The sequence below is a fragment of the Orcinus orca genome, chromosome X (genome assembly GCF_937001465.1).
Source record: "Orcinus orca chromosome X, mOrcOrc1.1, whole genome shotgun sequence".
Lineage (NCBI taxonomy): Eukaryota > Metazoa > Chordata > Mammalia > Artiodactyla > Delphinidae > Orcinus > Orcinus orca.
Window position 1 is genome coordinate 131,190,548 of NC_064580.1, and position 27,883 is coordinate 131,218,430.

Consider the following 27,883-nt stretch of genomic DNA (forward strand, 5'->3'; position numbering starts at 1 on the left):
GCCGTTTGCTCCTCACACGTGGGCGAGATCTCAGCTATGGCTGAACAGGAGGCGAGCGGAACGATGGCGGAAGAAGCCAAGATTGACGAGGACATCTTGCAGGTGCTGCGAGACATGGCCAATCGCCTGCGCCTCCACGCCATCAGGACCCTCTGCGCCTCAGGCTTTCGGTACGGCGCCCTGGTCGAAGCTGCGGTCGTTGCGCGGCCGGCCCTGCGGCGACGGCCGGGGAGAGAGTTGAACGGAGCCGTCGGGGGCGGGGTGCGCTTCGTTATTTAGTGGCCCCATTTCAGGCCCTCAGGGCTTGGCAGCCACCCGCACACTCGTGGCCGCCGCTGGCCACGTACTCAGGTACCGCGCCTCGCTGGCCCGCGGCCGGCCGACGGTGGCGGCCCAGGGCCTCCGGCCTCTCCTGCTCGCGGAGAGAAGCCGGGACGCGGGCCGGCGGGCGGAGCGCCTGCGTCCGCCCGGCTAGAGTGGGAGCGGGAGCGGCCCGGCGTTTTCCGTGTGAGTGGTTGTCCTCGACGCCAGGGTCCCGACCCAGGACGTGGAGTTAAGGAAATAAAGCCTAGAAGAAAGTAATAGGCGAGTAGGAATCGGAGCGAAAGGGGACTGTTGGTTCTGCTGGTGTTTTGTCGAGGATGTTTGCGTCAGTATTCGTGGGAGATGTCAGCCGTCAGTTTTCCCCGAAGGTATTTGTCTGCCTTTAGTGTGGAGGCAGTTCTGGCCCCAGAGTGAGTTTCAGTGTGTTCCCTTCAGTTTTTGGGGAAAGTTGGAGGAGGATTGAGGATTCACCAGTGAGGCCATCAGGTTCAAAGTGTTTTTTTTGTCACGGAGCTTTTCGACTACTGATTCAATCTCCTTATTGTAGGTTTATTCAGATTTTCTATTTCTAAAAATTTCTTCTAGGTTAACTGATTTATTGGCGTACAATTGTTCACAGTCCTTTATAGTCCTTTTTATGTCTGTAGAATCGGTGGTTATATCCTTACTTTCATTCCTGAAATGTAATTAGTAATTTCAAATCGGATTTAGTAAATTCAGTAATTTTCTGTTTTTTCCTTACTTTAGCTAAAGGCTTTTGTTTTTGTTTTTGTTTTGGCTGCGTTGGGTCTTCGTTGCCGCGCGTGCGGGCTTGGGGGGGGCGGCTATTCTTCGTTGTGGTGCGCAGGGCTCTCGTTGTGGAGCACGGGCTCTAGGCGCACGGGCCTCAGTACTTGTGGCTCGCGGGCTCTAGAGCACAGGCTCAGTAGTTGTGGCGCATGGGCTTAGCTGCTCCGCGGCATGTGGGATCTTCCCAGACCAGGGCTCGAACCCTGGTGGGGTAAGGCGGATTCTTAACCACTGCGCCACCAGGGAAGCCCAAGGCTTATTAATTTTGTTGATCTTTTCAAAGAACCAGCTTTTGTTTTGGTTCATTTTCTACATTGCTTTCCTAGTCTTTTATTTCTGCAATAATATCTATTACGTTTTCCATTCTGGTAGCTTTGGGTTTAGTTCTGCTTTTCCTAGTTACTAAGTTGTGAAGTTAGGTTTTCTTCTTTGAGATCGTTCTTTTTTTTAAGTTTTATTTACTTATTCATTTATTTATTTTGACCGCGCTGTGCAGATTGCGGGATCTTAGGTCCCCGACCAAGGATCGAACCTGTGTCCACTGCAGTGAAAACGCCGAGTCCGAACCACTGGACCACCAGGGAATTCCCAGAGATCGTTCTTTTTTAATGCAAACATTTACAGCTATAAACTTATCTCTTGTCACTGCTTTTGCCACATCCCATAAATTTTGGTGTCTTATGTTTTCTTCTTCATTTGTCTCAATACTTTCCAACTCTCTTGAAGTTTCTTTGACCCATTGTTCGTTTAAGTGCGTTGTGGGGGAAGGTTGTTTTCTTTTTTAATCGAAGTATAGTCGACTCTTACATTAGTGTCGCGTGTACAGTATAGTGATTTAATGCTTTTATGTATAATACCCCATTTAAAGTTATTATAAGAGTGTGCTGTTTAATTCCCACAAATGTGTGAATTTTACCATTTTCTTTCTATTATTGACTTCTAACTTCACCCTGTCCTGGTCAGATAAAATAGTTTGTGTGATATCTTTTTTAAGTTTTGTTCTCCAGCCTGTGCTGTAACTTTAAAAAGGCAATGTCAATGAGTTTAAGACCTGCATGGTTTTGGATTTTTTTTTTTTTACATTTTCATTTTGCTCCCTTCACCTTCAAAATTAATAACAGTTTGCATTTTCTCAAGAGATCCGTAACAGCTTTTAAATCCAAATTATCCACTTGGGATACTTGCAAAGGCAAGAGGTTTAACTCTCCATTTTCTGTATTGTGAAACTTGAAAGGGGAGATTATTAATACACATGAGCTGGGCTTAAAATGTTACTCTTCTGACTTTTGGGGCGTGGCAGGGCTCTAGGGAGTTGGTTTTGTCCTCTGCCCTGCCACCTCCTCCCCTTATTAATTAATGGCAGACTGTCTGGACTCCCATGCAGGCTGCTTTCTAAGAGCAGCAGTTTCTTCATTCTATAAGGGCCTCAAGTTACACCACAACGAGAAACTTCTCGGTCTGACCATTCACTTCCTAAAAGAAATTCATTTTAGGAAGTAGAATGCGTTTTCTTTGTTGGATTTTTTTTAAATTTTCTTTCCCAGTTTTATTGAGATGTAATTGAGCACACAGCACTATCTAAGGTATACAGCATAATGATTTGACTTACATATATTGTAAAATGATAAATACAGTAAGTTTATTTATTACCCATCATCTCATAGATACCAGAAAATGGAAAAATGTTTTTTCCCTGTAATGAGAATTCTTAGGATCTACTGTTAACAACTTTCAAATATGTCATACAGCAGTGTTAATTATAGTCATTTTGTTATATATTACATCCCAAGTATTTATTTATTTATTTTTAAAATTTATTTACTTATTTGTGGAGTTTTGTGGGTTTGTCTGTTTGTTTTGGCTGTGTTGGGTCTTCGTTGCTGCACGCTGGCTTTCTCTAGTTGTGGTGAGCAGGGGCCTTATTGCAGTGTGCAGGCTTCTCATTGTTGTGGCTTCTCTTGTTGCAGAGCACAGGCTCTAGAGCACAGGCTCAGTAGTTGTGGCTCATGGGCTTAGTTGCTCTGCGGCATGTGGAATCTTCCTGGACCAGGGCTCGAATCCGTGTCCCCTGCATTGGCAGGTGGATTCTTAACCACTGCGCCACCAGGGAAGCCCTGTATTTAATTATTTTATATCTGGAAGTTTGTAACTTTCGACACCTTCATCCAGTTCCTCCTCCCCTCAACCCCCACCTTTGGTAACCACAAATCTGGTGATCTCTTTTTCTATGAGTTTGGGTTTGGGGTTTTTTTTAGATTCCACAGTGTAATAATACCGTATTTCTTTTTCTGTGAGTTACTTCATCTAGCATAATGTTCTCAAGGCCCATCCATGTTGTCATAAATGGCAGAATTTCCTTTTTGTGCCTGAATTATGTTCCATTATATATCTGTACCACATCTCCTTTGTCCATTCATCTGTCAGACACTTCAGTTGTTTCCATAGCTTGGCTATTGTAAATAGTGCTGCTGTGAACGTAGGGGTGCAGATATCTCTTCCACATAGTGTTTTCATTTTCTTCAGATATACTCCCAGTAGTGGAATTGCTGGATCATATGGTGGTTTGTTTGTTGTTGTTTTTTTTTAAGATCCTCCATATTGTTTTCCATAGTGGCTCCTCTAATTTACATTCCCACCAACAGTGCACAAGGGTTCTCTTTTCTCCACATCTTTGCCAGATTTGTTAACTCATCTTTTTGATGACAGCCGTTCTGATAGGTGTGAGGGGATATCTCATTGTGGTTTTGACTTGCAATTTCCCTGATGATCAGTGATGTTGAGCACCTTTTCATGTGCCTGTTGTATGTGTTCTTTGGGAAAATGCCTATTCAGATCCTTTGACCATTTTTAAGAGGACTTTTTGTTGTTTTGTTATGGAATTGTGTGACTTCTTTATATATTTTCCATATAAACACATTATCAGATATGTGATTTGCAAATACTTTCTCCTATTCAGTAGGTTGCTTTTACATTTTTTTGATGGTTTCCTTTGCCATGAAGAGTTTTGTTCAGTCCCACTTGGTTTTTGTTTGTTGTTTTTGTTGCTTTTGCTTTTGCTTTTAGTGTCTGATTCAAAGAATCCTCGTGAAGACTCAGGTCAAGTAGTGTAGTGCCTATGTTTTTCTTCTAGGAGTTTTATGGTTTTTGGTCTTACGGTTAAGTTTTAATCCATTTCAAGTTAATTTCTGTGAGTGGTATAAGATAGGTGTCCAGTTTCATTTTTTTACATGTGAATATCCAATTTTTCCTGTATCAGTTGTTGAAGAGACTGTTTTTTCTGCATTGAGTATTCTTGGCTCCCTCATCAAAAATTAGTTGACCACATACGTGTGGGTCTATTTCTGCTTTGTGAAATTTCTGATTAATGATATCACAGATGAATTCATACAAGTGAAATGACACTCAAATGCTTACAGAGTCACCAGGCGAACTTCCCCAAGTATGCTGGTGCTCCACTGATAGAAGGGGGCTGGTCTGTGTGGTCTTGCTCCCTACAGGGAGAGGAGTTGTGAGGTTCCAGGGCCTCAAAGCATCCTTAAAAGCTGTGAACTTGGTGGGCAGTGGCCCAGCATCCCTTTCCCTTGGCTGGATTCTTTCAGGCTGGGAGAAATGACTGCTGCTTCCAGTTTGAGGAGACCATGTGCTGAAAGCCCTCCTCATGCACTGTATGTGTCCCTGGTGAGTCACTTGCCTGTGAGAAACGACCTGTGCCATGTCTTTCAGCCACCCCATATTGTGCAGCAGTGCATCTGAGATCATGTCCGTGCTGTTGTTCTACATCATGAGGTATAAACTCACGGACCCGGAGAACCCGAACAATGACAGATTCGTCCTCTCCAAGGTAAGCTGGCATAAGAACCCATGCTCAGATACTTGGTTCCTGAACTCATTTTAAAAGCCACCATGTGGCAACAAGACCTGAAATGGCCTCTGTTTATCCTTTTGGTGCTTCTCTCTTTGCCTCATGGCTTCATCTGTTCAGGCTGGTATAATAAAACACCAGAGACTGGGTGGCTTATGAACAGTAGAAATTTATTTCTCACAGTTCTGGAGGTTAGAAGTCTAAGATCAAGGCGCCAGCATGGTCATGCTCTGGTGAGGGCCCTGTTCCTGGTGGCAGACTTCTCACTGTATCCTCGTGTGATGTAAGGAGAAATGGTCTCTTTTATAAGGGCATTAACCCCACTCTTCAGGGTTCTGCCCTCATGACCTAATCACTAACCAAAGACTGCTACCTCCTAATACTATCACCTTGGGCATTAGGTTTTCAACATAATGGATTCTGGGGAGGGGGCACAAACATTCAGACCATGGCACCTCATAAAGATCTAAAAGGTGTTCTAGTGAGGGCTGCGTGGTGGGAAGGAAGACTTGTGGCAGCTGGCAGTCCTTCTTTTCCTTTGATGGTTGCCTCACTTTACCCCACTAAAGCCCCCCTTGTCAGGGTCGTGCTGCTCCGATCCTCTGCCACCTGGGTAGAGGAGGGCCACATGAGTGAATCCAACTTGTTGAACTCGAGGAACGTTGAGCTTGATTTGGAGGGATGTCCCACCTGTCCATCAGCTTTCTCTTCCATTTCTCTGCATATCTGACCTGATACCAATAAGGAGTTTCTCATTAGGCTATAGTACGAGATACCTCATGACATTGGGGGACAGGAAAGAAAAGAAATATTAAAAGCAAGGTCGATCTAGAAGAACAAGCAGCTCTTTTGATGCTGTCTGAAAGTTTGCTGTGTTCTGAGCAAAGCATTTAAAGCTCAACTGGTAGAACGACATGTGCAAATAGAAACCCCAGATCTGGGCAGCGGGAAGTAAAGACAGAGGCAGAGTATAGGCAGAATACCTGGAGCCATAGTTGTGATCCTTGTCTTGGTGTCTAAAACATAATTTCAAATGAGGTTTGGCAAAGGATAAATAAAACGTGTGTGTAGAGGAAGAGAGATGAAGCAAACGAAGTCCATTAGTAATAGTCGACGAATTTAGGTAAAGAGTATATGGAACTTCATTGTACTATTTGTACAACTTTTCTGTAAGCTTGAATTTCCTTCATCATAAAAACTGAATAACTATAGGTGTACAAACAAAGTATGGGTGTTTAGAGCTTTACTTTAAAAAAAGGGAAAGATGTGGGAATTCCCTGGTGGCCTCTCACTGCTGTGGCCTCTCCCGTTGCGGAGCACAGGCTCTGGACGCACAGGCTCACCATCCATGGCTCACGGGCCCAGCTGCTCCGCAGCATGTGGGATCTTCCCGGACCGGGGCACAAACCCGCGTCCCCTGCATCGGCAGGCGGACTCCCAACCACTCCGCCACCAGGGAAGCCCATAAATTTAGTTTTTTTAAAAAAGAAAACACTCAGGAGCATAGTCCATCTTGGCTCTGGTTGGGAATGGAGTAAATGGATTTGCTAGAGGCCGAGAAGCCAGGGTCTCCATAATCTGTGCTCCCGGGGCAGGAGTGTCTATGTAGACAGCTGCATGAGGAGGCCGCTGGCTAAGGCCTGGCCATGGCACTGACTGAGGTGCTCATGATCTCTCCGTCCACCACCCAGGCCTTAGTTTTTGTTTTATCAGCTCTTTTGTTTTCTTTAGCCAAGGAGGCCTGGGAAGTAACCAAAAAGCCTTCTTGTAAATTTGTTCTTGAAGCATACTTTGTGTCAGGACAAAGATGAGAAGTACCACCAGGAAGAGAAAGCTTTCTTTCCTGGGTGCCTTCAGCAGCTTGTGTGCATCTTTATTATTGGCCCCCAGTTGTGAGTGTCCCCCCCACAGCGAAATGATTCTTGGGAAAGGAAAGGGAACCCATGTTGGCATGCTTCCACCATACCAGACATCATGTTGATGCCCCATCAATCTTCTCAATTAATCCTACAGCCTCTTGCTTCCTGAACGGGGCTTTCCTCACCATCATACCCAGAGAGCAAAGCCTTATGGAAGTGGGCTTACTTGTCCCCCGCGTTAAAGCTGGGGGGAAGTGGAGTTGGTCTGAGTGTAGAGCGCAGGCTCGCTCCAAGGGCACATAAGGCACCTGGGAGCCAGAGCTTGTTACAGGAGTAAAATAGGAGCTGTAAGGAGAAAGACTAAGCTAGCGACGTTGTCAAGAGAGACTTCAGTGGGACAGTTCTTGGGGCTAGAGATGCAAAACAGGAATCTGTGAGGGCACAAAGCACGTAGAGAAAGTTAAGGAAGGTCAGGAGCCCCAGGAAGAGCAGAACAGTAGGGTGGAGCAAAACAGGAGAGGAATCTGAGACGAACAAGTACCATCCACTCATCGTGGTAGTGAGAACACAAACCAGTCTCTGAATGGAGTTGACATCTGAATGGAGGAAGGGGGCAGACAAGAAACAAATCCAGAAATAGCATGTCAGATGGTGCTGAGTATCCTAGATCCAAGGGAAGTGGAGGGCAGGTACTAGGTGAAAGAGATGGTCCAGGAAAGCCTTGGTGTTGACATTTGAGCAGAGACTTGGAGGGTGTGAGGGAGTAAGCTGTGCCCTTATTTAGGCACAAGCACTGAGCACTCAGCAGAGAGGGAGCCACACCTGCTAAAACCCTGAGGCAGGCATGTGCGTGGCGTGTTCAAAGGACAGCCAGGAGACCAGGCACCCGGAGCAGTGGGAGGTGATGGGGGTCTGGAGTGAACAGGCCACTGCAAGAACTTGAGCCCTACTTGACGTTAGATGACAAGACCTTGGACAGTTCTCCGCAGCAATTGAGGGCGGACTTCGGTTTTATCGTACTCCGCCTGGTGGCTGTGTTGAGAACGACTGTGGAGGGAAGCAGGGAGGCCACTGCTCTGACAGAGGCAAGAGATGTTTGTGGCCAGGCCAAGATGGTGGCAGCGGAAGTGTTGAATAAGTTTGATATCTCTTCAGAAGCTTGGGAGTGAGTGAGGCCTTAGTGCAGCAGACCTTTGGCATTGGCACCACCTTGTGGCCCTCATAGGGCCACATTCTCTCCATGGGACAGTGATAGCCTGTGCGTACAAGCAGGTCAGTGGGGATAAATGGAGCGGTGGTAGAAAGTGATTTATTTCTAGCATAACCTCCTACATCACCACTTCTCAAATCTCAGTTGACTTGAGTTTTACAAACCAGGGAAATTGAAATCTTCTTCAGTGTTTCTAGTTTCTATTTAAGAGTCCATATTCTCCAAAAACATTGAATATCTGGTCTGTATACAACTAGATAAAAGGTCTTGTGGAAATGGCAAGACTCGTGCTTATATTTTTTTTCTGCTTTGCTCTTGGGCTCTGTTTAGGCTGCTGTGTGCAGAAGCTTCCCACTTCTATGTTGTCAGAGCTCCAGTTGCCCTCACCAGCTGGATTACGTGTGACTCTGTTGTCTTTGTGACGTTGATCTGACACTTTGGGGTGCATGAGGGTGTGTAGATTCATTTGGTCCCTTCTCTTACAGAGACTGTCGTTTGTTAATGTGGCAACTGGATGGCTGGGGCAAGGACTGGGGATCGCGTGTGGGATGGCATATACTGGCAGGTACTTTGACAAGGCCAGGTAAGGCGCTTACCCAGAAACCACTTAACTGTTCCCACCCCCCGACCCCCTCCCCCAGCACTTTGGCTTTATTTATCGCTTATTAGTTTGGGAAGACAGTGATTGTGTTAAAAGTTCAGGTTACCAAGTATTCAAGGAGTAAAAAGAAATCATATTTCATGATGCTGTTCTAGCATCTCCTTTTGGGTCCTAAGTGCTGCCTGCAGTATAGAAATCAGTTCATTAGGGACTTCCCTAATGCTCTGCCTGTTCGATCCCTGTTCAGAGAACTAGATCCCACATGCATGCCGCAAGTAAGAATCCCGCATGCTGCAACTATGAGCCCACATGCCACAACTGTAGGATCCCACATGCTGCAACTAAGACCCAGCACAGCCAAAATAAATAAATAAATATTTTTAAAAAGAAAGAAAACAGTTTATTAGGATTCAAGTCTAAGTTTTTTTAAAACATTTATTTATTGCTTGTTTGTTTATTTAGCTAGCTGCGCTGGGTCTTAGTTGCGGCATGCGAGATCTTTAGTTGCGGTATGCAAGGTCTTAGCTGCAGCACTGTGGGATCTAGTTCCCTGACCAGGGATCAAACCCGAGCCCCCTGCATTGGGAGCATGGAGTCTTAGCCATTGGAGCACCAGGGAAGTCCTAGGATTCAAGTTTTTACTAAGAGATACATCTTCCTGTTTCCCATATCTCAGTGAGGTTCAATATAGAGTGAACAGATGGTGTATTTGCCTTTCCATTGGGGACCCCTACATGTTAATCAAAGGTCTCTTTTTCTGGAATGGTCCACCTTCCTGAAGACAGGCAGATCCATGCCTTTCTTGCAGGGGTGTGTGCCCAGGTGCTGCTGATGTAGGAGCAGCAAGATGGAGGATCCTGGGGGGCTCAGGGTTGGCCATGATGGTGTGCATGTTCTACTCCCATGGTTCACCCAGCGTGCCTGAGTCTGCAGCCCCTCAGTCCCAGGTTCCAGCCCAGGTGGCCCCTCTGGAGGCACTTTGTTGTTCTTCCTCCACAGTTGACCTTTTGCATCTCTCACTGTTGCCTCTGTTAGTCCCTATCCTGTGGTTAATCACTATTTTTATACTTCATTTATAGCATTTTGGGGGGGTCTGGGTTGTGTTTTAGTGGTTTAAACATTTCATGTTTCTGCTGCGGAGGAGTTTAATATTTATAACAGAACAAACGCTCCTGAGGTCGGATGTTTTGATTGTTATTATTTTATATAAATTTGTAAGATCAGAAATAGAAGGTAGCAGTGCTTAACATGGAGCTTATCAAGAAACCATATATGTAAACGTTTGGGCATTTAAGGGAGCTGCCTTCTCCCCATCTTCTCTTATTCGTTGGGCCCAGAGGAGTGGCAGAAGAATGTAGAAATTACTTTTACAGCTAGAATGAGAAGACTAGCCAAAGGTGCAGCCCGTGTCGTGAGGCCCAAGCTTTTAAAGCTGCATTTCCTCAGCTGTGGCATTTGGGCAGCGTTGACAAGGAAAATTGTCTTAGGTCTGAAGCAGCTGCTTCAGTCTCCTCCTTTGTTTCTCTCCATGAAATATATTTGCTTGAGCCGCCCAGAGGAGCCCCAGGCAGGGTCCTAACATCTCTTGGCTTGCCCCAGCTACCGGGTGTTCTGCCTCATTGGAGATGGCGAGTCCTCGGAAGGCTCCGTCTGGGAGGCCATGGCCTTTGCTTCCCACTACAGTCTGGACAATCTCGTGGCCATCTTTGACGTGAATCACCTGTGCCACAGCGGCACCCAGCCCCTCGAGCACTGTGTAGACCTCTTTCAGAAGCGCTGTGAAGCCTTTGGGTAACTGTCCTGTTTTGTGGCACCTTCTTTCTGCCCCATCCCCCCTTCGCCTTCTAACCTGGCCCACTTCTCGGTTGACAGATGGAGTACTTTCGTGGTGGATGGCCGCGATGTGGAGGCACTGTGCCATGTGTTCCAGCAGGCGGCTCAAGTGAAGAGCAAGCCCACTGCTGTAGTTGCCAAGACCTTCAGGGGCCACGGCATGCCACGTAAGGAAGTGTTGCTTTCCTGCTTGTGGTTATCAAAAACCTGCCTAGCGTATGAGGTGGAGAGAGGCTTAGTCTAGCTGGGCAGACAGCTGACTTCATGCACGGTGATTATGCCTGTGACGTGCGCCCAGCGCTTTTGCTCTTTTTCATGCTTGTAGATAGCAGATCTGGTCAGGGCAAGGGGGAGGAAGTCCAGACCCCCAGCAAGCGAGCGCGAGGGAGTGGCTGAGAGGATAGTCCGTCAGTTAGACGACCAGCAGGGAGCCATCTCCACGAGAGTGCAGAGCCAGAGGGGGGCTGAGCGTGAACAAATACGTAAACATGAGTGTATGTGCCTGCGAGCACCCTAGCCTGTTCCCATGCTACCTGGGAGGACACACAGGCCACTAGTAAAGCAGCGCCTCTGGGAAAGGTAACTGTGGAACTGAGGGTCGGGGAAGGGAGGGGGTTTTGAAAGTCTTCTTGCAGATTTCAAAGTGGACATCTGAAGTTGTTCATCTCAAGTATAAATAGTTGCAGTAGGTGTGATTCCTGGTGTGTTTTTAGTGTTGACATTTTAGAATAAAACTCTTCTATGACTCCTTCTCAAAATACAGTCTTATTCTGGTACCCCCGTTCAGTAAATGATGACTGGACCAGTTTGCTCCTGGAAGAAACCTGGGTATTGTCCTTGCCTCCACCTCTCCCTTATGTGCCCCCTACACACATACCCAGTCTGTCATCGATTCTGATTGATTCTGCTCCTGACATACGTCTCAAATCTGTTTGCTCCTCTCCATCTCTCTTGCCCAGGCCCAGTCATCTCTCCCTAACTGCAGTCTCCCCAAGCCAGCCCCCACATGACTGCTGTGGTGACCCTTCTACAACATGGATCTGATCAGTCACCATCCCCCTTCCAAACCCGTCAGTGGTTTCCCATCTTGCTTTGGACAGAACTCAAACTCCTTATACCCATAAGATCCTCCATGCTCTGCTCTGCCTGTCCAGCCTCATCTCCCTCTCTCCCCTCCATTCACCAGCACATGGGCCAGTGGCCCCCTCAGGAGCCTCTCGGCCTTTGTCAAGGCTGTCTCCTGCGACTGTAGTACTATTTCAGGCCCCCTGTGCCAGGTTTTTACTCTGTGGCTGACATCTTCTCCATCTGGATGTCTTTCAGATGACCAAATTGGAGCTCATTAGGTACTTAGGGAATGAATGTGTTTTATCCATTGGGTTGCAGATGTTGAGGATGCAGAAAATTGCCATGAAAGGTCAATGCCAAAAGAAAGAGTGGAAACAATTATCAAACTAATTGAGAGCCAGATACAGACCAAGAAGAAGCTTAACCCAAAACCCCCTGTTGAAGACTCACCTCAAATCAACATCACAGATATAGAAATGACCTCTCCACCTGCTTACAATGTCGGTGACATGGTAGGCAAACTGCTTTTTTCTCTGCTTTTCCTAAATACAGAGGACTCTGTTTACTCTGATCTCCAGGAATGAATAAATTGTTAGGTGATGTGATATTTAACTAAAGATTATAAGCAACAAATATGGATTTACCTTCTCCTTTACTGTTTCTGATATTTATTCTTTAATTTCAAACTTAACTCAGGTCTGAATTTTCTTACCAGTCAGTCGCTGCTTATTTGTGTCCATTGCTATGCAACTTTTGCTTGCTTCTGTGTCTTCTCAAAGGATGGGGGCCTGGCTGGATTGATCTGTTGGGCTTATTCCCTGGATTACACAAGGAAACACGTCAATTCATCAAAGACCAGTTCTTCAAAAAGGAAACAAATTAGGCACGAAACCCTGAACATAAAGCCTTTCTGCTTTTAGTTACCACTTTTGTATTCAAAGTATGCAGGGTCTTCACAGCCTAAGGAAATAAGGTGGCGAGCCTGGGAGGAAGGAAATATTTATTTATTTGGGGACATTTTGAGTGTTACCTACGTTTTCTTAGCCTGGTAATATGGGTGTAAAATAAATGAATTGACTATTTGAGAAATTAGAAAACAAATTTAAAAGCGGAAGAATGCTATTAATAAGGGAAAAGTACATATAAACAGAGGCTACTTTGGTAATATGTGTTAACACTTTAGCTGTTCATACCCTTCAAACTAGCAGTGCAACTCACAGGAATTTATCCTACAGAAACACCTGTGCAAGTGTGCAGAATAGAATGAATGTCAATTGCAGCATTGATTATGATGAGGTGTTTATGTCTGTAAGGTAGGTGGGATTATGGAAGCTTTTCATTTTTTGGAAGCTTTTCATATTTTACTAATAGGAAAAATTAAGGAAACAGGCCAGTTCGTAAAAAGTTAATGAATTAAAGAACAAGAAGTCACATTCATACACAAATCAAAGAGTTGGCTCTTTGAATTACTAATACAGTAGACAAACTATTATCTAGCCTACTTACAGAGATGAAAATCATAAATGAATAAAATTAGTCGCTAGAGGAGACAACCACAGATGCAGAAAACAGAATTTTGAGAAAACTATGCTAATTGGTATGAAAACCTGTAAAAAAAAATGGATCTCTTTTAGGAATACATAAAATACCAAAATTGACTAAAAAGACACAAAACACTTAAGTAGATCAACAGCCATAGAAAAATTTGAGAAAACTGTCCAAGAGTTATATACCTCCAAAGTGCCAGGCTCACTAAATTGCAAGAGTGACTTAATTTTAACCTTCAAGGAATAGGTGAATTCCTAGGCTATTTCAAACCTTCTTGAATATGGAAAAAGACATTTATGAAGCCAAAATGTTATAGTGCTATCCCAAAGGAAAAAACTACAGGCCAACCTCACTTATGAATATTGATGTAAAAATTCTAAATAAAATGTTCGCCGGTCTCAACTCAGTACCTTAAAGAAGTATATGAATCAGTGAAGTTCAAATTAGTAATGCATATTATTCACCAGTATTAGGAGGGGGGAAATTATAATCATTAACAATAAAAGACTCAGTCCTGACAATGAAAAGGCAAGCCTTTTTGCAGGTGGTAGAGTTGTATGTCTGGAAAGCCCAAGAGAATCGACAGAAAATGGTTAGAAATAGGAGGAGTCCAGAAAGAGAGCTTGTAGCAAAACTAATATGCAAAGATTGATTCTTATATTAATAAAATGGAGAGGTTATCCCTTTTACAGTGGCAGTAAAAACTAAAATAACTAAAAATAAACTTAAGTATATAAGGTCTATGTTAAGATACTTATAAAACTATAGTCCTAAAAGAAGCTCACATGCCTTGTATGCATGAGATGCTCACCAAGTATTTGTGAGTAGACCGTTGCCAAAAGGATGCTACACAAACCTGTCATTTCCCTTCCCTCTGGGGAGAGGAACTGGGAGAGTGGGAGGAAGATGGCCTTTTCACTCGATATTCTTTCATAACTTGACTTTTGTACTCATCTACATGAATTGCCTGTTTTAAAAAATATTTTTAAGAGTGTTTAGATGAATGAACAAAGACAAATAAATGAGGAGGCAAACCTTGTTTTTTAAATAACAGCTTTATTGAGATAATAAAGATATATAAAGCTATAGATTTCTATATAATCTACCCATTTGAAATGTGCAATTCAGTAGTTTCTAGCATACTGCCAGAGTTGTGCAACCATCACCACACTCGATCTTACAACATTTCCGTCATCCCGAAGAGAAACCCTATACGCATTAGCAGTTACTCTCCATTCCCACCCAGCCCCTAGTAACTGCTAATCTACTTTCTGTGTCTGTGGATTTGCCTATTCCAGACATTTCATGTAAATGGGATCATATAATATGCGAAGTTTTGAGTCTGGCTTATTTCACTTAGCACTGTGTTCTCGAGGTTCATCCATGGGGTGGCGGTACTCCGTTTTATGGGTATATCATATGTTTTATTTATCCATTCATCTGTTGCTGGACATTTGGGTTGTTTCTACCTTTTGGCTATTGTGAATAATGCTGCAGTGAACATTTGTGTACAACCTTTCGTATAGATGTGTTTTTCTCTTGGGTATATACCTAGAAGTAGAATTGCTGGGTCGTAGTAATTCTGTTTAACTCTTTGAGGAAATGCCAAACCTTGTTTTTTTTAATAGAAAAACTCAATATTGTAAGGATGTCAGTTCTCCCCTAAATTAATCCATAGGTTGAGTCCAATCTCAAACAATATCCTAATGGAATTGTTTATTATTTGTATTATGTTTCTAAAGTTCTACATTTTAATATTTACAGTGAGTGTCATCAGTTTTATAGTTAAACACTCACAGAGGCATTTGCATTTTGGGAAATTTAAATTTTTAAATCAACTATAGGAATGGGACAGAAGAATAAATTTATTTGGGGGAAATTGTTACCCAGTGAGCCAAGTATGGATTTAAGATTGGCTAGCAGTCCTTTTTTATTACCCTAAAGGAGATTATTGGTGAATCACAAATTTTCTTTCTTCATTAAGGTAGATGACAATTTATAATTCTACCAATTCACCTTCCTTTTAAACCCATTCTAAGAAACTCTGCTGTTTAACTTCCAGATAGCTACTCGGAAAGCATGTGGTCTGGCCCTGGCTAAGCTGGGCCGTGCAAATGACAGAGTCGTTGTGCTGGACGGTGACAGCAAGAACTCCACCTTCTCTGACATATTCAAGAAGGAACACCCTGAGCACTTCGTTGAGTGTTCTTCTGAGCAAAGCATGGTATGTATGCTGGGAACATCCATCTGGAGCCTTCTCATTGACAAACAGTGGCCCACCAGACATAGGAGGCCTGTGCTGGGTTACAGTTTTTCTTTCCACTTATAAAAGCAAAGGAAATGGAGGAAAAAAGTGTCGGGAGAAACAAGTACAGAGCAGCCCGGCAGAGTCTGAGGGGTGACTTCCAGGACTGCAGGGAGGGGCTCCAGCCATCTGCCCTCAGGCCTCCAGGCCTAAAGCATGCACAGCTCCCTGGTAGCTCTAGGTGACCCCACTCTTCCTGCCCTGCCCATCCCACAACCAGGCAATCCTACAACATCCCAGAGGCCAATAGAGTGAAAGCTACAAGGGACTGTGGTTTTTCTCTCCACCTTGTTGCATGGGGCCTAATATATCCTAGATATTCAAATGTTGCCCTAATTGCAGCCTCAAGAATGTCAGTAGTGCTGTGGCCTTAGGTAGAGCTGTTCTGCTTATCTGTGCTTCAGTCTCTTCCCAGGATGACGTTAATGCAGGAGTCTCTTATGCATGCACATATCTGCACACACTCCCCTCAAGAGAGAGAAAGGAGTTTGTGCAAGTAAACGCCTTGACTTGTAAAGCTCTGTGCCAGTGCAGAGGCCAGCGCACATGTACCTTCACATCGTAGAGGCCAAAAACAGCACTGGCCAGAAATCTGTGGGCCAGCAGGCCTTACGTGACCACCAGAGATATTGTATTTGGAACAAGTAGTATTTACAAATATTTTAAATTAGTTGCCAGCTTTTTTTTTTTGCCTGTACCATGTGGCATGTGGGGTCTTAGTTCCCCGGCCAGGGATCAAACCCGCGCCCCCTGCGTTGGAAACACAGAGTCTTAACCACTGGACCGCCGGGGAAGTCCCAGCTGCCAGCTTTTAAAAGTCAGGAAATTTTATATGGAATCCAAATTTCTGGATTCTCTTGAAGATTGGGAAGATCTGGCAACATTGGAACGACATTCCTTCCTGCCTGCCACCAGTTAACTGGAGCCAAGCAGGGGCCCCATTTAGATGGGGGTCCACAGCCAGCTCACCATGTCCCTGCATCCTGCTGGCCCGCTCATTTGTTCACGGTGCTTCCCTGGCCCTGTCAGTGTTGGAATTTAAGCCCCCCCTGTTCAGTAAAGTAGGTCATTGCAATTGTAAGAATATGTACATTTTTCTGTGGGTCTCATTAAGCTAAGCTGTTTCCATTTTGAATGGAAAAAAATACAATTCATAATTTTCTGAATTAAGCCGCCTATCAAAAAGCTTGCTTCCTAACTCATTGATTCTTTCAATCAGCAACTGAAAAAAATGAATAAAGAAGCAGCCAGCAAGTGGGTAGTATCCAGTGCTACTGGGTGAAACTGGTGACTACAGTGGTAGCATGACTAGGGCCAGTCAGGAGCAAGGTCTCAGAGGACGTGACATTTAAGCTGAGACTTAAGTGACAAGGAGTCAGTCATGCATAGATCTTGGGGGGACGGTATTCCCAGCAGAGGGCCCAGCTAGCTCTGTGGCATGCCCAAATCTGAACTGTTTAGGGAGCAGAAAGAAAGGCCGGTGTGGAGAATAGCTTGTTGGGGGAAGTGGGGGAGGTGACAGGAGATAGCGACTTGGACCAGGACAGTAGCTGTGGGGTTGGAGAGAAGCAGACTCATCCAGAATCAGCTTTGACAGGAGAGTCGGCAGGATGCCATGGGGTAGGCGTCAGGGCAGGAACCAAGGCTGGCACTAGGGCATAGGCCAGAGCACTTGGGAACAGAGGAGTGTCGCTTCCTGAGATGGACAAGACTGGGGGAGGAATGGGTTTTGGGAACACAGCTCTCTTTGGGCCCTGGGGTGGGGGGGTCAGGGTACCTGTTAGAATGGGGATGGGGGTGCCAGGTAGGTTAGAGGATAGATCATTTATCTCCAAATGTGTTTGCTTTCCAAACTGCTGAATGTGTTTTTCTAAACTAGATATTTTTCTGCCTAGCTTTAAGTTAACATCTAAATTTTTCATCACAGATTTAAGTAGATGCAAAGGATATAATTTCCCGTATATTGAAATTTGTGACACTTTAATACTCAAATCATCCAATTACATGAAGGCTCTCTTTGTCAGAAATTAAATCCATTTTTCTACTTGAATTCTTATTTCCGTTCTGCTTCCCCAAATATATTTATGCAGGAAAGCCTTTTATTGACAGCTCTTTTCTGCAATAAAAATATGCATATACGCTGATAGTTTTTAAAAATTTTCCTATGTCCATAGGCCTTGGAGCATTACAATTTTTTTTCTTCTGGATTGAGCTACAGTTATAATTATTAGCTTGTGTAGCATTGGTTAAGTACACTTAAAGCTAGAATGAGGCGAGTTTCAGAACAAAATCTATTCGTATTTTAATGATGTAAGTGCAAAGAGATGTTGTTTACATAAATAAGGTGATGGGAAGGGAAAGAGTTTTGTTGTGGCAACATCATTCAATTCATTTGAATTCCTTCCCAGTTATAAGCCAAAAATCACACAGTGATCTTTCATGTAAAGTTGTCGGTGCAAAATTATTTATAAAGGGTTGACAGTTGCATTAGGTTCTCTTTCAGTTTTGTTAAAAGAATTGGAAAACCCCTGACTTAAAAAAGAATTTGTTATCCAACCTTTTGAGTTCTGTAGTTTCTCAAGGCTGCTATGATTATTTCGAATTGTCCTTTCTGTTTTGATCCGGAGCTCTTACACTCCAGGATGTTGCCCGACTGAAGGACCCGATGTGGGTGAGAGAGCGCCTTTTGGCAGTCAGTGACTGGGAGGCGATTATCAGGGAGACAGCGGGAAGTAGGCCCTGGGCCCTTTTGCTGGCAGACAGACGTGGGAGTCAAGGATCTTGATGTTGAGACCAGCCACGGCCATGTTGCCCTTGGACGGTCTTTGTTTACCCCCAAGATGTTCATCTTCTAGTTTGAAACCTGCCAGGGTATGTGAGCCTGGCGTTCCAGGGGAGGTGAAGAATAGAGAGAGGGAGGGGTGGTTAGCATCAAGCACATCAGAGTGACACAATGGGACCATATGCTGGTTCCCGGGGAGGGCACAGATGAGGAGGAGTGTGGCCCGAGCCCCAGGACTCAGTCTAGGTGCCCCGCCCAGCAGAACCAGCCTGGGCAGGAGAAGCAGCGTTCAGTGAGACGGGTGGTCTGTAGTGCTGGAGGCTCCCGAGAGGTCAGATATGATGCAGACAGGGTCAGGTGACCTCTGCATTTGGCAGCTTCTGGGTCCCTCACAGGGAATGGCAGCCTAGATGAAGGGAAACGGGCAGAAAGTGGGAAATGAGGAAGGGTGCGAAGTTTCCTGTGAAGGAGAACATAGACGAAGGGCAGCACCTGGAGCGGGAGGACAAGGTGAAAGTGAGGGGGGAAGATGGAAGATACTAGCACACACTTCAGTGATCAGAGGGGGAGAAACTGAGGAAACATGGGAGGGGAGGGAATAATTGCACGGTCAGAGGTGCCCTTGAGAAAGCAGGAGAAGGATGAGGTTCAGCAGGGTGGGCAAGTGGGGGCCTCAAGTAGGTACTGGTCTATCCCGTCTCCTAATGACACGGTGGGGACGTGGGGATGGGATAGGAGAGCCTCCGTTGTTCCCCTCTCTGCCCCCGGAAGTGCCCAGGGGAAGCATGCGAAGGGGCAGGGAGAGAGGCGACAGAAGGTAGGGGAAGAGAATAGGAAGGAGACCCACGGGGACTGCAGGGCGGCCTTGAGTGTCCCGAGCTTCCACATCTTGGATTTGAAGGAGCAGGGTTAGCACTGCAGTTCCTCTCTTTTCTGGCAGCATTCAGGGGACACCGTGGATTTGCCAGGTTTGGGTTTTTCCCAGGTAGGTGCCTGGGGGAGGGGTGGCAAGGTGAGAGGGTGCAGAGTAGAGATTTCCCTGAGATCCCCACACTCTGTGCTGGGGAACGGAAGGGGCAGTGGGGTCCGGGAGCATTCTGATTCACCTTCTTTGTGTTGCAGGTGAGCGTGGCACTGGGATGCGCCACCCGTGGTCGGATGGTTACTTTTCTTTGCACCTTCGCTGCCTTTTTGACCCGAGCATTTGATCAGATCCGGATGGGAGCCATCTCTCGAACCAGCATCAACCTTATTGGGTCCCACTGCGGGGTATCCATAGGTATGAGTCCTCAATGCCGTCATCTTAATCGCCTTCCTCCTCTACAGAGAAAGATTAGCCTGTAAGAGATTGAACTTCCGGCGTACTTAAGGTTCCATAATGTTCGGTTATCATAACCTCCTTTTTGAAAAAAGCCGTGTCATGTTCTAGAAGTTCCAGACACTCTGGGTAACTTTTGAGCTGATCTCTTGGTATTACTGAAAAGTGCCCATTTTTTCTGTCACCAAGAAATAATTATCTGTCCTGAGTGCCTCTTCTTTGTCAAACCACATACTAGGTAGGGATTGGGTCACCCTGGCATCACCGAATTGTTTACTGCTCTCTGGTTGCCTTAGTCTAAGTGGGGACGAGCAGCATGGGCACAGCAAAGCAAGGAGCACAGCCTGCCAGGGCTCTGCTGGCCCGAGCAGCCTGCTTGGACAGAATGGGAAACCTCGAGGCACCCAACACATGGGCATTAACCGTGGATGGGCTACATGGAAACTGTGGGAAACACGGGAGCCAGGAGGAGGACCGAGGTGTGTGTTAGCAGTGGATAGAAAATCGGGCGAATCTGTGAGAACCTGAAGAAAGATTTCAACATTGCTGACAGAAGGAGGAGTCTCAGACTGCAAGAACAGCAAAACCCCAGTCCCCAGGGGTTTCTTGCCTGGGAAACATCCGGGAGTCGTGTCCGTGGATGACAGAAATGGGGAGTCTAGAAAGATGGGGCACTTGCTGCCACATGCTGGAGGGAAGAGCTGGAAGTGCATGTTTGGGTGTCGTCTTGGGGACTTCCTGGGAGAGCAGGACTGGCTAAGAAGTCTCTGGATGGGCCAGATGCAGGGGAAGAGAGCAAGGAGAGAGGGGGTCTGGGCTCTCTGCCTGGGGCTGGGTGAGGAGTAAGTTTTCAACTCAGCTAAGTGGAGAAGTGGCTCTAGGTCCAGCCCAGAGGAGCTGGGGTTCTGAGGAGAGACAGCAGTCCCAGGCCAGGCAGTGTACACGGTGACAGTTCCCTTCCTAGCTGGAAGAGCTAGGCCACCCTAGTGTACATTGGGCTTTCTCTTTCCACAGAGTTTCTTTCCCCCACACACGAAGGCCCCCTGAGTTCCAGCAGCACCCCGAGGGCACCCCAAAGGTTATGTTCTGTAATGCTCAGCTACTTTGAAGGCCATGAGAAATGAATGAGACCATTTGAGTCTGAAAACTTTAGTCTCTTGATGGAGAAGGTAGAAGAGCAGAGAAGAAATGACAGAGTCTGAGGGGGCCTCCTAGGGAGAAGAGAACAGGGCCAGAGGCCTGGTGCTCAGGGAGGAGTGTTGGGTCACTTAGGGCAGCAGCACTGTGACTGTGTGCCAGGTGTTGGCGAGGCTTGGGGCCAAGAAGAGGCCTATGCCATGTTGCTAGCAATGTCAGTGAGGAGCCTCATGCGGAGTGTGGCAGTGGCGTGTGCTGCGATGGTGGCCACCATGCCAGCACACTTGCTTGACTGACAGAGAGTAGGCTCATCTTTTTGTTGGCCTATGGCTTTGCTTTCTCAGGTGAAGACAGCCCCTCCCAGATGGCCCTGGAGGATCTGGCCATGTTCCGAACGGTTCCGAACTGCACTATTTTCTATCCAAGCGATGCCATCTCAACGGAGCATGCTGTGTTGCTGGCGGCCAATACCAAGGTATTTTTAAGGGGACACTGGTGCAGACAGAAAATGTTTCTGGGCTCTGATGCTAGTTTGGTACTGATGGTTTGATTTTTTTTCCCATTTTTTTCTCAGCATAAAGAAGATAGATATTCGTTATAGGAAATTTGGTTGTAGGATTCCTTTTAAAAGTAGAACCATTGCCCCAAAAAAGGGTGATGAACCACGAAGAACATGAATACATTCGCATTGTAAAAAACAGTGCAGAAGAATTTCGAACCCCTGATGACCTGTATCGGATGGGTCTTGGGTCAAGAAGGAGGGAGTGCTCTGGGGCTCTGAGACAGGGAGCCCTTGGCAGGGCCACGGAAGTGGGCTCCAGCGACAAGCCATCATGTGCTGGCCTTAGACACAGCCCGTGCAGCTGCCACCTCGTGATATCAGAAAACTGGACAGTTGCCAGTGGGAGGCCACTGTAGACAAACCCTGGGGTTCCCAGCCCTGTCCCACCCTCAGAAACAGCTTAGACGGGTACAAGTCTGGCTTCTGCCCTGCCTGCCCCTCCTGAAGTCTCACCCAAGGGCATCAGATGGACACAGCCTAACTCCTGTCCAGAACCCAGCTGCAGCAGAGGCTACGGGACAGAATCTTTATCTTTCTAACCACTCTAGCTAGCGGTCGCCAGACTCACCTCACCCTGCAGCCCTGCACACACCCATGCCCCTGCACGGGCAACCCTGGGCACAGTTGGGGTGGGTTGTGCAAGTTCCGTTCCAAGCATTTCCAACGTGTTAGAGACATGAGTTTCTTTGACTTTTTTCCTTTAAACCTAGGTGGCCTCACACATAGTTCTGGATTTTTTTTGTTTTATGTCCTTGCATGTACAGTGCAATCTTGTGTGCTGCAGGATCTTATTTGTGGGAAGTTCAAAAGAGACAAAGCTGTGGTGACGGAAATCAGAAATCAGAATAGAGGTTGCTTCTTGGGTGGGGAGAGTGACGGGAGAGAGGCATGAGGGAACTTTCTGGGCAGGTGCAAATGCTATCCAGACTCAGGAGATGGTTACACGGTGTATAACTTATCAGAATTCAGGGCATGCTCCACTTAAGTCAATTGTACCTCATAAAAATACACCGAATAGAACTAGTTCATAACATGTAAATGAACAAAAGGAATCAGTGTTCCTAAATTCATATATTGGTTTATCATGTATGATTTAAATATGTATGTAAATTAACAAATACTCTAGACATTTGAGTATTCATTTACATTCCTGTTTATATGTTCAAGGTGATAAAAAACGTATTTACATCTTTTTGTTGGAGAAATAGTCATTTTAGATTCTGGTGTCTAAGGTACTTCTGAGGATGGAGCATTAGAAGCTGTTGGGACAAAAGTTGTTTCCCATGTGTTGTAGGCTTTCTATTCAAGGTGAGTCAGTGCTCCTGCCCCACGTTTATGTTCTGTGGAGACACAACACATCGATTTATATTTGAGAAAGCTTTCCTACATGGGTGAGCCAGCACAGTGTGGAGGGCTCGTCACAGGGCACCCAGCAGGGTCCTTCGTAGTAACCTGACCCCGTGACAGCTGGCCCTCACTCCAAAAGGCACATTTTGTTTTTAGTACAAAGAATTGTTAGGTCCTCCCCCACTTCTTTTTGAGGTTTATTAGTTGGAAATTTAGTTTGATTTTCTAAACTGTGGCTCTGGTGTTCATTTACACCGTAGGGGATGTGCTACATTCGGATCAGTCGGCCAGAAACTGCAGTTATTTACACCCCAGATGAAATCTTTGAGATTGGACGGGCCAAGGTAAGGCCTTAAGTTCTCCAGTGTCTTCCAGTATCAGTTCATGAGGAGAGCACTGTTGTTGAAGCCAGTGCTAGAGACATCCACAGTTGACGCTTCATTCTTTCTTTGCACTAGTTTAAAAAAAATTCGTGACCTTTGCCTGCTTTTCTTCAGGAAGGAACATTCTGCCAGTATCAGCCTGAACTGAACTTTTCTCCTTTCTGAAAGGAGTCTCTTTGTTGAGCCCTTAAAGATAAGCTGGTAACAACTTGTTGCTTTGCTGTACCTTATCACAGCCTCAAGCTAAACAAAATAATAGAACCCATTTCAGATGAATAGTATATCTGTTAGGTTCTGGTTTTGCAGGTCCAAGGCCAGGAATATAACAAACAAATATGAACCATCTTGCCTCTGGCCATTGTGTGGCCCTGAGGTTGTTTTTTCACACGGATTGTGGCCTCGCCCCCAGGCCTGCTGATAAAGGCTGGCATTGCAAGGTGCCTCCTATCTCCTGCATCCTTGAGAGAGCCCTAGAAGCACAGATTGTCAGCAACCAGCCATGTTTTGTAGTTGAGGGCCAGAGAAGGCGTTCAGGGAGCCCAGGATTCACGCCCCCACGGCGACCTGGCGTCTGTGTGCCTGCCTGTCGGAGCTGTGCGTGCAGAAAACCAGCAGCGTCTGTGGAGAAAATAAGTGATTGCCCACCACCTAGAGAGCAGTGCTTACAGACATTTGGGCACATTTTCTTCCTGGCTTTTTCTGTATACACGTATATATATGTGTATATCTTAGTTGAGATCATACTGCATAGGAAAGTTTTCTGTCCTGTCTTTATCTTATAAGCCTTTTAGAACATCATTAATACTCTCCTTAAGTATGTGGAAGACTGATAGCCACTCTTGAAGAGTAATAGGTGACTTCCAACTTGATTGCTAAGGGCTAGGCTGCTCCAGAATTCACAGCGGCTAGTGCTCAGAATGAGAGAGTGAACGCGGGATGGCTTCAGTGCCACAGTAGAGCAGGCAGTAGCCCCCAGAGCTCCATCCTGCTGAATGGAGAAGCTGTACTATTCACTGCAATGTGAACTACACGTTCACACTATTGTTCCCTGACTCCCATGTTTAACTCAAAGCCATATGTTTGCCTCCAGGGGCGGTGGGGAGTGTGTCTTCGTGATAGTCATATGGTTTTCAAAGCTTTCTCATATCTCTCTTTTTTTTTCCCCCCCTGATGTTTGTCCTGTCCTGACAAAATGAAGTAACTTCCTGATGTGAGTTAATACGTGTGTGATAATATGCGTGCCATGGATAATTCAAGGGCTGGGTTTGCAAAGGGGGGCGTAGGTGTGTGTATGTATATGTGTATATGTATGTATCTATACGTGTGTGTGTGTGTGTGTGTGTGTGAAAACGCTAGAACATTCTCGAAGAATGGGGATGGGTGGTTTGAAGCCCTGAATATCTGTAGTCAGCAGTGGTTCTTAAGCTACAGCAAAAGCTGTACAGAGGAATGCAGTGCAGACTTCCAGATGCCTTTGGTTGGGTGACTTTGGAGGAAACAAAACGATGAAAAAAAGAGCAGAGAACCCTGTCTGCTTACAGAATAGCGAGTGGTTGGGAGCATGGGCTTTGAAGGCAGATGGGCCTGGCTGCTGGTCTCAGCCCTGCCCTGGGCGAGTTCCTCCTGCTCTGAGATTTGCTTTCCACAGCCACAGAAGGGGTCCACTGATGCACAGGCTTCACGGGGCACTTGGGCATGCACCTCAAAAATGCCTCCAAATGGTCCCCATTAGCATGTTCATGATCGGAGTCCATCCTGTGTGAGTGCCCCACAAGATGTTCAAGCAGTCCAGAGGTGGTGCCTTTTCAGACCCCTTGGTGGGTGTGAGTCCATGCTCTGGAGCAGATGGGCTGTACAACTCGCTTCCGGCCTTCAGCCTTTCACATCCCAGTTGGAAATCCACCTGCTTTGCTAAAGGGTCATTTTGCATACATATTGTAAAAGAACTTAGTAATTTGGCATCTTGAATCCTGAGGAAAAGTAGGTGAGTTTGTTAAACAAACACGAAGTGGGGCTTATTAAAAAGAATATGTCCTTGTTGGTCAGTGTGCTGACTCGGCCTTTTTTACAGTGAGCTATTAAGGGGTGAAATTGGCAGGCTCAGGAAAGCACTGTAGCAGAGGGTCCTCCACTTTGAGACACACTCTGTGTGTAGTAAGCACAGCATTTTTGTTTTGTGGGTGCAACACCAGGTCGTCCGCAACAGTGTCAACGACAGGCTCACAGTTGTTGGAGCTGGAGTGACTTTGCATGAAGCCTTAGCAGCCGCCGATGATCTTTCTAAGCAAGAAGGTCAGTTGGTTGTTGCTGAATGCTGAAGTTCAAGCTGGGAGTGGTAGGACTCGGGCTGCCTGTGGGCCCCAATCTGTCTTTTATTCTGAGTCTGCTTCATACACCAAGCTGGTTGTCTCTGTTCTCCAGATATTTCTATCCGCGTCATCGACCTGTTTACTGTTAAACCCCTGGATGCAGCCACCGTCATCTCCAACGCAAAAGCCACAGGTGGCCAGATTATCACAGTGGAGGATCACTCTTCAGAAGGTGTGTGCAGGCCTTGGGGACCACTTTGAAAGTCTGCTTTGGTGCAGCGTGTTTTTGTTTTCCTTGACCAGAGGTGTGCCATGATCGTGGGCAGCACCTCCAGCCAACCACTCACCCAGCAACCTGTATTACTCGCTCTTTGCGACGGTATGGGTATAGGATCTCTTGCCCGCCTACACTGGCTGGCCAAGGGTGGGGCCATGCCCATCCTCGTTTGTGTGTGCTCAGCACAGTGTGCAGTGCCTGGTCCCCGGGTAGCTGGTTCAGTGGCAGTGCAGAGGAGTGTCTAACTTGGCATTGTGAGGGGAGGCGTCATAAGAAGCTTCACAGTTGCTCTTGAGTATTGAATGATTAATAGTTTGCCCCCCACAAAAAAATGGCAATGGTGCCTTGCAAGCAGAGAACACAGCAAACACAGGAAAAGTGTGGCCAGGGAGAGGGGGCTGGGCAGTGTTTGGCTAGGGAAGGTCAGGTGGGGCAGAGGAGGGAGTGGGGAGCTTCATGTGTTTGCGTGTCAGGGGCCCCAAGAACACCCCGTGACCTGCAGGAAAGCACTCCAGTGCCCTCCCGGCTGAGGTTGATGACAGGGACAGGGCATGCGCCAGCACCCCCAAGGACAGAAGACGCGGGTCGGGGGTGGAGAACCCCACACCTTCGGCTTCCCCTCTCCCTCCCATGAGGGGCCAGCCGAGCACTCTCCCTTCTCCGGCAGTGACAGATGCCTCCCTGGAGACCCAGGGAGCCCACTCGAGACTCAGCGCCCCGGGTTTCATTGAGGGCTGGTCGCTGCCCGGCACGTGCCAAACTTCCCGATTCCCAGAGGAAAGCAGGTGCGCCCCCTAAACCACCCTGTGGCGCCAGAGTCCAGGCACAGGGACCACCCTTATCAGTAGGGAAAGTGTCTTGTTGATGCAGGGCACTCGCACCAGCCCACTGCCCGGGCACCACCCCGGGGCCAGCCTTGCAAGCCGGCCCTTCCGAAGCCGGCATCCAGTTCGTAGGTTCCTGACAGCTTTGAGAATCTGAGTTCCACAGACGCCTGCATCCCTGGAGCCCCAGTGGAAAGAGCCCCTGCCGTAAGTGAGGCTGGGAGCAATTTGGAGACCTGCACTTTTGAACGAGAATGCTTCTGGTCAGTCAGGGAATGGTTGTTTATGAATCAACGGCCAGTGAAAGATATTTTTCCCTGGGAACCACAAATTCAAAGGCCTCTATGTGATGGGGATTTAAGGCTGACTAGCTGTTTCCAGAGCAGAGCCTAATGTCCCTTGCTTCTCCAGGTGGCATCGGGGAGGCTGTTTGTGCAGCGGTATCCATGGTGCCTGATATCCTGGTCCATCAGCTGGCAGTGCCAGGAGCACCTCGGAGCGAAAAGCCGAATGAGCCGCTCAGTATGTTTGGAATCAGTGCCAGACAAATCACAGTGGCTGTGAAGTGTATTTTAATGAATTAAAATAGCTGTTGGCTTTGGGCAGGTAAAGACTGGCCTCTTTACCTTTCATTTATGCTTATTGCCAAACCATTACTTAAATCTATATTGTTGCGCTTTATTCTTTTTAAAAGCAAAGCCAGTTAACTACTTTCCTGTTAAGCCATAACTACGTATACAAGAGTAACTTTCACCTTTGAATCATAAATATGGGTTATAAGATAAGGTTTTAAGTGACAGAACAGCAAACAAAACAACCACCTAATAAATTTTCTGATGAGACTACAGATAACTGGGCTGGGGACCAACATAAGGTAACAGTTTCTTAAATGTGTGTCATGAGTAAAGAAAATGCGAATTGAGTTGTAGCCCGCAGTTGCCCAGGTTTGGCAGCACTGTACGCCACGCTGTGCGCTGCTGTCCCAGTTCAGTTCGCCGGCTGCCATCCTACCTGTGGCCTCCCAGGTACTGTGTGGCTGCAGTTGCCCTAGAATTTCCTCTGGGGTTTGCCTTCATCTCCCCTCTTCCGTGAGGAGGCTGTGGGGCAGCAGGGAAAGCTCCTAGTATGTCCTGTGCTGCTTGCAGTGACGGTTCTGTGAAGAGAGGACACAACCCGTTCTAGTCCCCACACGGCACTCTCCTGGGAGGTCTCAGAAATGTCTCATTTGCCTAGTGACCAAACCAAACTGTTATCTCAGTTGTACTCATCTGCTAAGCATGCTAGTTAATGTTAATAGAGCAATTACAAACCGGCTGCCTGCTTTATTGCATTTGTGCCTTGTATGTGTAATTTGGTTTCTCCTTGATAAAATCCTAAATGAGGAAGGAGCTGTTATCTAAACCAGCAGAGAGCCAAGTCCCCTAACAAGCCCTGGAAATGGTACTGGGCAGGAGATGCACCACTAGAGGACAGTATACAGCCTGAAAAGCCAGCCCAGAGCTGACTCCTTAATTTCGCTCTGAGCATGTAAGCCATGTGCCTGGA

The 27,883-nt window shown here is 46.5% G+C and overlaps 1 protein-coding gene across 2 annotated transcripts; it reads left to right on the top strand.

The window, feature by feature from the left end:
* On the top strand, window positions 1-27,863 carry TKTL1 (transketolase like 1). Of its 2 annotated transcripts, none has more exons than XR_004480441.2 (13): window positions 1-170; window positions 4,837-4,954; window positions 8,530-8,627; window positions 10,245-10,436; window positions 10,518-10,645; window positions 11,865-12,058; window positions 15,157-15,318; window positions 19,304-19,460; window positions 20,981-21,111; window positions 22,806-22,889; window positions 25,121-25,220; window positions 25,350-26,545; window positions 26,750-26,864. XR_004480441.2 is itself a non-coding variant. In XM_004286699.3 (13 exons), exons 1-13 carry the CDS (start codon window positions 37-39, stop codon window positions 26,920-26,922), a joined length of 1,791 nt encoding a protein of 596 aa, XP_004286747.1. In that variant the 5' UTR covers window positions 1-36; the 3' UTR covers window positions 26,923-27,863. The 2 variants fall into 2 exon arrangements, 1 of the variants encoding a protein (XP_004286747.1); XM_004286699.3 differs by having other exon boundaries at window positions 25,350-25,469; window positions 26,750-27,863.
* The last annotated feature ends 20 nt before the right edge of the window (window positions 27,864-27,883 follow it).

Coding starts and splice junctions, on each gene's coding strand:
- TKTL1 (XM_004286699.3), top strand. CDS start 37: ATGGCTGAACAGGAGGCGAGCGGAACGATGGCGGAAGAAGCCAAGATT. Junction 22,890..25,120: donor TTGAGATTGGACGGGCCAAG/GTAAGGCCTTAA, acceptor GTGCAACACCAG/GTCGTCCGCAACAGTGTCAA. Junction 25,470..26,749: donor GGAGGATCACTCTTCAGAAG/GTGTGTGCAGGC, acceptor TTGCTTCTCCAG/GTGGCATCGGGGAGGCTGTT.